Source organism: Loa loa (genome assembly GCF_000183805.2).
Source record: "Loa loa unplaced genomic scaffold supercont3.50, whole genome shotgun sequence".
NCBI classification, from domain to species: Eukaryota; Metazoa; Nematoda; class Chromadorea; order Rhabditida; family Onchocercidae; genus Loa; species Loa loa.
In genome coordinates, this window is record NW_018108230.1 from 103,170 (window position 1) to 112,794 (window position 9,625).

At 32.8% G+C, this 9,625-nt stretch overlaps 1 protein-coding gene across 1 annotated transcript; it reads right to left on the minus strand.

Annotated features, from left to right (window-relative positions):
- Positions 1-4,583: 4,583 nt before the first annotated feature.
- LOAG_08547 (hypothetical protein) lies at positions 4,584-5,801 on the minus strand (the record flags this gene model as incomplete). Its single annotated transcript, XM_003144077.1, has 3 exons — positions 4,584-4,781; positions 5,006-5,067; positions 5,762-5,801. 3 exons carry the CDS (start codon positions 5,799-5,801, stop codon positions 4,584-4,586), a joined length of 300 nt encoding a protein of 99 aa, XP_003144125.1.
- Between the last annotated feature and the right edge of the window lie 3,824 nt (positions 5,802-9,625).

Genomic DNA, 9,625 nt, shown 5'->3' on the forward strand with positions numbered 1-9,625 from the left:
TTCACACTTATTTGAGGAAGTGGGCAACATAAGGAAGAAAAGGTACACTCATAAGTATTGTGTACGCACATAGACTGTGTAAATACAACCACTGAACCTTTTATTTGTGTGGATTACAAGAAAGGTCTAAACAGGACTCGATAAGAAGTGACATCTTTTAAAAGAATGTTTACTGGTGAGCTTAAGGTAATGTCAGGTAGACCTTTCTTTCCTAGAGCAGTGGAAGATAAATAATTCGCAAGAAATTTTCCTTGAAATAACTTCATCACTGATAGTAAGTGTTTTAAACAATAGTTTTATGAGGATGAGATAATGATTTTAAACATCCTTACGAAAGACTTTTCGTAAAGATTTGTAAGGAAAGGATTCTATTTGTAGATTTGTGGATACTACAGACTTAGCAAGATTTTAATCAGATATCGAGTCGTGAACATCATAACTTACTTACATAAATCATAAATATTACCAATAAACTGAAAACTTATTTGTTCATAAACCATTCAAAAAAGCAAGTTATCGTAATCCATCCCTTCTGTAAACGTATAGACATACAATTTTAGATGATACTCAAGTTTATTTGTGACTAATTGAATATCACGTTTTCATATTCGTATGTACATTGAGCACTAAAGATTTCATACTTTCTGCTTTTGAAACTCCTTCAGTTTTTCCCATTTCGGAAATTCACGCTTTTTGAACAATATCTTGGCCAAATATTGCTTTCAGTGCGCAACAAAGAGTTTATTTTGAAGTTTTCGGAATGCCTCAAATCACTTTTATTAAATCACATTCCGGTTTCAAGATTTCCTGTTTTGTATCACTTTTTCCATAACTATTGACAACTTGTGAAATTTCAAATTATTGCTTTACAAAACCTGTCGTCCTGCTTGTTCGCATGTTGAAGTATACTTCAACATGGAGTTTTGAAAACCATTTCATTTTATTTCTAAAAAGTTGCACCGAAAAGAAGTGATGTGAAGAAGTAGAAAAATTTCTCCATAAATAAGATCCTTAAGCATTCCTTGAATCTCTTCTGGTGATTTGATTTTCCAGGTAGAGAAATTTTCTACGAGACCTAGAAATCAGCTCTACTAGAAATTTCTCTCCTCTTCAACAAACTTTTTTCTCTAAATTTCTTTACGTCCAACAAACTTTTCATCAGTGAAATACTGTCTATGCTTTTCATTTTAATACTGGAAAGTTCTCCTGGAAGATATTTTCCATATTCTCGTCACGAAGTAATTTTTAAGTTCTCCTGGAAGATATTTTCCATATTCTCGTCACGAAGCAATTTTTAATCTATTTTTAACAGTTTCTTTTATTTTCTATGTTTTTTCTTACCTTCTTCACTATATGACGAATTTCTGAAAGCAGCAAAATCTTTCACTCTAGAATATCGAAATTATCCGGGGATTCATCCAGTGTTTCTAGAATATTGTTGATATTCTATTAACGAAGTATTAACTTATGTAAGCGGTTTCACGATACCAGTTATTTAAATACTAGCCGTTTTATTTTGCTTCCTAACTATAAGTGAATAAGATTGATGAAGTTAATAATTTTCGTAGGTTGGCTCAAATAAGCCGAATGTTGTCCCGGGTAAGAGTTTATAATAAATTGCAGTTTTTCGACTCGAGAAACTGGAATTTGAAAGTTATTGAGAGAATATACTACTAAATGTATATGACGACAACTTGCATACTTGTTGGTATTTCATAAAAAGAAGAAATAAGTTTATGATGTCCCGTGCAAATTTTCTCGTTAATGCTTAGATTATTCCGGAACATACTGTAGCAATCAATAATTCTAACAGTATTAAAACTATTTTTATTAAGATGAATATGAGAGAAAGATGGTATAAAAGTTTTGGAACAAAAGGTGCAGGTGTAATTTTAGTTTTTAGTTTGAATTGCACGTGTCATCCACATTTTAATATACATCAACAGCGGCTATCATTTTTCTTACACGTTTGATATGATTGGCATTAACTTGCTTGAAATGTGATACCTCTCTTTAGCTTAGACACTTCCGTTATTTTCATTTGCCTGTAACAGAGATCGGTACGAAAGTTGTGAATGTCAAATGTTGGAATTTTTTCATTTTTTGTTGATATACAACTTTGAACGTCCTCTTCTTTCTTCCTCTCTTTCTCTCTCCTTGTTACCTCTAGCAAGAGTTTAATGATTCAAAACTTCGATCACTTCTCATCTGAAATTTTCAAATTTCAAGCACTGATGAAACTTACAATATAAGAAATTTGATCCTAATCGAAATAAAGAACGGAAAGATGCAGAAGGTTACCTTCTAGTAACTTGAGCTAAACGACACATTCTTTTAGAGTATGCAATGAAAAATAAGCAAGTAAATTTCTAACCTATCCATTTGCTTCTGTTAATTATATTTGTATATCTGTTTGCTGCATTCCGGGCGGTCAATCGGCAACTGTCAAGGGTTGGCTGACTTGGAGATAATATTCGTGAAAGGTAATTGGATACATTCTTTTCTGAAAAGCTGAATAACATTCCTCTCTAACTTTTCTTCACTGACGAATATTTAGCAACATCTTTGGCTGTCCTCGTATTGGAGTATATCATTATGGCACAACTACCTCACTTGTAATTTTATTTGCCGAAGTTCGAATAGCTTAGCTAATCTTAACTGTAAGAATTAAGACGGGTTTTTATTGCTGTTAGGTTAATACGTATAGCTTTTCTCACTTCTGCATCATCTCGATATTAAGGAGGCGTACTGCACCTGCATTATGAAAACATACATGCATTATTCTTGTGAACGGCAGTAGCACAGGTGCATGCTTTTAGGGATAATTTACGTCTAGTATTGTGTAATACATGATGCCATATAAAGTTTAGTTCAAGTTGCTAATTTGAAATGGTGGAAGTCACTCATTTATCTGTTAAATTATCTTTTATTTCGTAATGATAAACAAGATTTTTCTTTTCACAACGAATTTTCCTCTCCTTTTAAATCTGAAAATCTTTTAGAAACTTCTCATATTTTATGATACGTATGACTGTGATAAATTTTTATTTCCATCACATATTATTATATTCGGTGATTGAATCCTCAATGCGATAAAAGATCGAATAGGGTGCAATATTCATTGTTTTTCTTTCCCCTGAATTCTTCAGTTCAGTGAAATTCTGTCGCTCCTTTTCACTTTAATGGGTTTTGACATTTGTTCCTTTGCGATAAATGAATGATATACATTTTTCTTATCTTTTCATATTCTGGCATCGATGGACTGACTTCACGTCAAATATTTATAATTAATTAATATGGAACTGAGTTTGAGCATTATCCTTCTATTCTAATAATATCTCTCCTTCCAGTATATTGAGGAAATCGATCTGGTTGGTACTTTTGTTGTCAGATAACGATCACAGTCATTTCTGATACATCCATCGATCACCATATCTGTATGTAAGAACAGAATTCACAGAAGTTTCTTGAAAGTTCATTCTCTAAACAATGTCCTGATATTGCAGTCAAACTCTTGACGATGTCATTTTAGTTTTAAGTCACTTTATATATAAAATACTTGAAGGTTAGGTGACCTAATAAGACGATCGTGAAACTTTAATTTCTCATTTTGATTGAGTTATTAATGGGATAAATTGAAGAGAAAAATTCCCAAGTGTTTTTTCCTTTGCTTTTTTTTAAAAAATTTTCATTGTACTGGAGCAGAAGTGGTAAACAAATGATATGGCAATTCATTTCTCCGGCTGTTCAGGTAAAGTAGGATGGAGGTTGTCAGTTTGGTGAAGAAATAATGTGACGAAAGATGTCAAAGCAATTGTGCTAGTGTCGTTAACTTCCTCCATGTGGTCGCATTATCACATAACCTTTCATTCCAATTTTTTTTAAGGATTTTAAAAATAAAATTTCAAAAATAGTCTGCATTTGCATCATTTCCGAGAGTTATCTTCACCCTATTTATAATGTCTTAACCTAAATGGACTCTAAGTATTTTCGTCTATCCCGTTCAATCTTCTACATTACAGGCTTCTCGGAAAGCTGTTCATGTGTTTACTGATGGCTACTTGCAACAACTATTAGAGAAATTCTTTGTTTAGAAACCCAGGATATCAGTTTATGGAATGATTGGATGCAAGCTATGGGTTCCTTGTCTGAAGAAATGTTTGTTTAATGCAAGTTCCACTCAATGCGGAATAATTAATCCTTTAGGCTTTCTTTTCCCAACCTCATCTTAGAAGTCATTTACACTTGTGTGACATGCATTTTCCATCTCAATCCATTCTGTGCATAGTTCCTTTTTCTTCTGATTTACTTTTTCTGCAGAGAAAAAAAAGATGGAAAAGATATGAAGCATTTTTGCAGGATTTTTTAATTAGATTTTGTCTCTCTCACTGTTAGCAATATATCTATCTCATTAAGAGCTAGAACTATGGAGTCTGTCCATCACTTCTTCATTTTCATGTTGCTTTTTATCCCTTCCTTCTATTTTTTGAAATGGTTGGTTAACTTTTTCAAAAAAATATCTTTTATGTAAATTTATTAATTCATTTTGTTTCTAACATGTCCCCAACTCCTCATTTGCGACCTCAATGTGAATGACGAGTAATTGCATGTCTCACAACGTTGTGTATGCGTTGTGTGTGTGCGTGTGTGTGTGTATGTGTGTGTGTGTGTGTGTATGTGTATGCATGTGTCTGTGTATGAAAACTAAGATGATAGCCCTGGTGCAGTACAATCTTTGGCCAAGTTGTCTTTTTTCGTCGTAATTTATTTATATCATTCTCCTGTAACTCAAATTTCACTATCTTATCATATCATCAGTAGCATCGAGTGTTTTGCTTGCACGCATAAAACATTGCTTCTTTTTTCCTTTTTCCAATTGTACTTCTCTGAATTGGAACAAAGCATTATCAGATATCAGTTTGCAGTAATGAAACTAGCACATCCTTATTTCAAAATTCTGCACTGGATACATTGTGATCAAACTTTCGTATTTTGGATAATTTACGAAAAGTGAGGGCATTGTATCTTCTAAACCCAAATTTCCATCTGTATTATTCATTATCTTTCCTTAAATGATAATCAACAATTTTTCTTCTGTCTTTAAAAAAACCGATTGAATGATGCTGCTTAAGTTTTTCAATTCAAGATAGTTTCTGGAAAAGGTCTTTCTGTATTGGTATTTTGTTAGTTTCAGGTAAAGCGGTTCAATAAATTTCATTTTTTTTTTTGTTTTAATTTATTGTAACTGGAAATAGATCTCCTGGTTGATGCGTAAACTCTTAACTTCTACCAATACAGCATATCGTATTGACCTTTTGTTGTATCTTAGTTTGCTTGATATGTATCTTCTAGTATATGCATCTGTTTAAGACATCGACTATTGTTTTTTTTTTTGGTAAACAATGATGTAGTATGAGGTACTTAGTTCGTTGATAGAACCTTTCCTAAATACTTTAAAACTTTCTATTCCACAAGGAATGAAAATGAATAAATATTCTGTTAGAAAGATACTGCGAAATAAATTCAAATTATTAATAGTTTTGCGATTGATTTCACAAATGAATTCACTCTTTTCCACATAGCTAGCACATTGTACTTTTTTCAAGCTTTCAATTCATAATGTCCACTTGCTTAAAACGGACTTTGATGATAGGAAGAATCCTTTCCGTTTTATCGATTAACCGTACTACACATTCTGTTGTTCAGTGCGGTTCTTCCGTTTATTTCTATCATCTATTATTTTTTATCTCTGTTAGCTAACCTTTTTGACTTATGATATTGACCTTTGTATAGAGAGCCATACTGTAATAAGACTTACAATTCACTCGAATATGATATACTGATACTGTATTTTTGTGTTGAGAATGTTGAAGGTATTAAGATGAATTCCGATGATAGTGGAGAGCAGAAAACTATGATGACCTTCAATAAAACCATGCTCAATTAAACGTGCTGAGGCATGCATTATTTTTGCTGTTAATTATAGAAGGAAACTTATTTGTGTCATCCTCTCCTGAAATAATATCTTTGACAGTACAAATCAAATTTGTTCGGATAGAAACGATCCGTTTCATCTCTCAGGTTTCCCTCTGTTCGGTTCTGTTATCAGATATTGCCTACACTTAATTTAAAATCCTCATTATTATTGGGACTATGTGTTTTTACATTGATCAAAGATAGGATATCTTCATAGATAGTTCTTTGGTAGGGACAACAATACCTTCAATTTATTCCTTTTAATGCCGAGGCTGGTTAAGTTAAGACGGTTCTTCAACAATACATTTCGAATAGCAGATGTGTCACCTTTAAATCAAATGTCGTTGTCTCTTTCTCACTTCACCTAACATCAGTTCATCAACTCTCAATTGAAACAAATTTCTTCCAAAATTCTTTTTCTTATTATTCTTAATATGACAGATGTAGAAAATTTCATTTTGTCTCTTAAATGTGCTTAATTACGTATTTCCAGACAGATGGTCTTATCTTTTTTCCCAATAAGTGCTCGTGACCTCTGCAAGTACCATATAAGCTGCTCAAACCTGAATTTCTAATTGGAAGAGAAGACATTCTGCTTGTATATCACATCCAGAATGCGGAAAAAATTTGAAAGTAGTTGGAGAATTTTGAAGGTGAAAAATCCTGCAACTCCATCAAGTTATCGTCTTACAATACAATTTGAATTAAAATGAATCTCTGAACTTCAATCAGTATTGTGGTCTCGAGACAAATTAAAATGCTCTTGATGTAACTGGGAATTTTGAAGCAAAATGAAGGAAGGGAGTAGATGGAAGGGAGGTAGGGTAGACTGGAATAATTTTGTGGAACCTGAACAATGGTAACTTGAATACTTTTCACGATGATTAAGACAACTAGGGACTTTGACTTTTCATCCATATCGCAGAAAGCTTTTTATTGAATTTCACTCATCTATTTCCAGGTGTGACAGCCATTCACTATTTAGGAGTTTACTGCAGTTTCATTAGAAGACATTTCAATTCTAAATCGAGTTAGAAACACGCCTAGTTATCTCAAGTGCTTTAAAGTTTGCCATCTTTTTTTTTCCAAATGAAATTTAGGATGATCTTCATAGAAATACTTAAAAACATATCATTTAGTTTCCTAGAAACATTCTTTCATTGGAGAGAGTAAATGCAAAGGAGCACTTCATTGTTGTCTTTGTCCATTGTTGATTAGCTAGAAAAACTAGACTTGGCTTATATCGCGTTTTCTCCTGTCAATTCCTGTCCTTTCTTTTCCTATCCTGTCTTTTCATTCCCTCACTTTCACGATAAGAATCGATGATGATGAGATTGACTGTCGCCTTCAGCATATTACATGCTAGTTCATCACTCACTGGTGTTTATCTTCCTTTATCCTAGCAATAAATAGAGCTTCTTGGCTGAAGTCTCACTGTGCACTGTCCCTATTACAGCTTTCATCAAATTATGCACATTTTTTCGGATGCAGCCAAAATCAATTAGTTTTCCTTACTCATATTCATTAACTTCCATGAAATGACAGAAATTGATTTGTAAAAAAGTTTTTGAATTGGCAAACTTTTTACAGCTTTAGATTTGTAGGTTTTTTTTTGAAAATTTTCTTTTTGGTCATATTGAACAAATTGGCAAGAATTTTCGATATCTAACATCAATGTTGAAAGCATTTTAAATTCTAAAGGTGAAGACTGCAAATTAACTAAGAATAGAAATGGCGGTCTTCGAGAAGTGATTGCAACCATTGGTAGTCATTACCGCTAGCGATCTCCTCAATTTATTAAAATGTGTAATCACTGTTTGGAATGATGGATAGCTGCTGTAGGAGGTTAGACAACAGCTCATCAATAACAGATGACATACGGAAGCATCGGCTTGTCGCGTTTCTGATCGGTTCTGCTGCGCATACCGTTGCTGCTACTGCTGCTATCATTACTGCTCTTCTGAAACATAGTTTCAAAATTTATATCATTTAAAACAAAAATGTCGTGGGACAAGAAATGATCAATGCTATTGATTGAATAATGATAAATGATGATGTATTGATACCAAAATAAACATTATCATTACTTTATAGTAGTCACAAACAATACTTAATTGCACGTTAGAAATTTCTATGTAAGACTGAACCGTTGGATAATCATCTGACCTTTTGCGTTTTGCTATGCAATAGTGTTTGCTAAGAAGATGGAATCTATATAAATTCAGAAGCTAACATTGTGCTAACATTGCAAAGACTGATAGTACTGAACTTTTTTTTAATGAAATGTGGAACAATTTGGTGAGATATTGGTATGGATAAATTTGTCTAGAAAATGGTATAGGGAATATCTGAGAAATGAGCAAAAAGGATTGGTAAATGAGAGTCACACGGGAAATGACAACAATGGAGGTTGACAGTGGTGTTGCCCCAAAGGGTGAGACTGATTCCGGTGTTTAAAAGCTTTCTGTTCACCTCTAATCGAGGTACATTAATTGCGTTCATGCATTTGGCACACTTCATTGGTCATAAACCATTTATATTCACAGCATTTTCTGGTATTAAACATTATTAAATGTCATGGACAGTGTGGCTTATTAAGATGATTTTAGATTTTATCTTGAAAATCTTGATCGTTTCCTTACCATGAACGTCATTAAATTAAGAGTTAATTAAGAGAGAACTCAAGGAATTTGGTGACATTTCTTCCGTAAACATTCTTCTTATGACTGATTTGTAATATCGAAAAATTCCAAAGCATACTAAATTAATAAAAAGCATTTAAGTTTTATGGAAGAAAGCTAAAATGCTATTCTGTGAAGTCCTCTTGCATATTAAAATGCTTGGTTCATTTAATGGATTTGTTATGAATTAGTTGCTTTGCTGAAGTGTTCCTTCTCATTTTCCTGCGGCAGTGATGTGCTTGGCTTTTATCTAATTATGAGAAGACCTATTTCCAGAAAAGGGACAAAAGAGACATAGTTCGTTCTACTAAGCATCACCATCGTTTGGTTGACTTGTCCCTTCGGTCTTTTGAAATAAGCGCATTTCATTTGCTTCCCCAAATTTGACAGCAGCAATTTACCGTACTTCTCATTTCATGTATCCTACTATTCAAAATTTTTTATGGACTCAATTCCTGATCTCGTTATTTCCTAAACTAATTTTTTTCTTACTTTAAACAAATTTCACCGATATATTAATTAGATGTTAAGGTGCCTTTTAGATTCGGTCAACTTGTATCAGCCATCTTTTAACTTTATTTTGAAATGATATTAAGCATTATTTTTACACGTCCGTTCACTGTGCTGTTTTGTCCAGGCTCTCTTTGGTTGTCTTTTCCTGTCCTCATAGTGATGGATGAGGCAATAGCTAATGAATGCGCCAATAATGGAAAATTTGATCCATTTAAAAGCAGCGATTTTGCTCTAATATTTATTTATTTTTTCAAGTATTTGAACAGACATTGTATAATTCCAAACTATATCAGTTAGCGCTCAAAACTTAACCCAACCTTTTGTTCATTTTTCTTTTATATGCTTGCTGTCTGCTGGAGAATAACTGATATAATTTATAAAATGATGAAATATATGTCTTAGAATATATATCATAAATGAAATATCGTAAACTAAGATGTTTGATTATGGAGAAA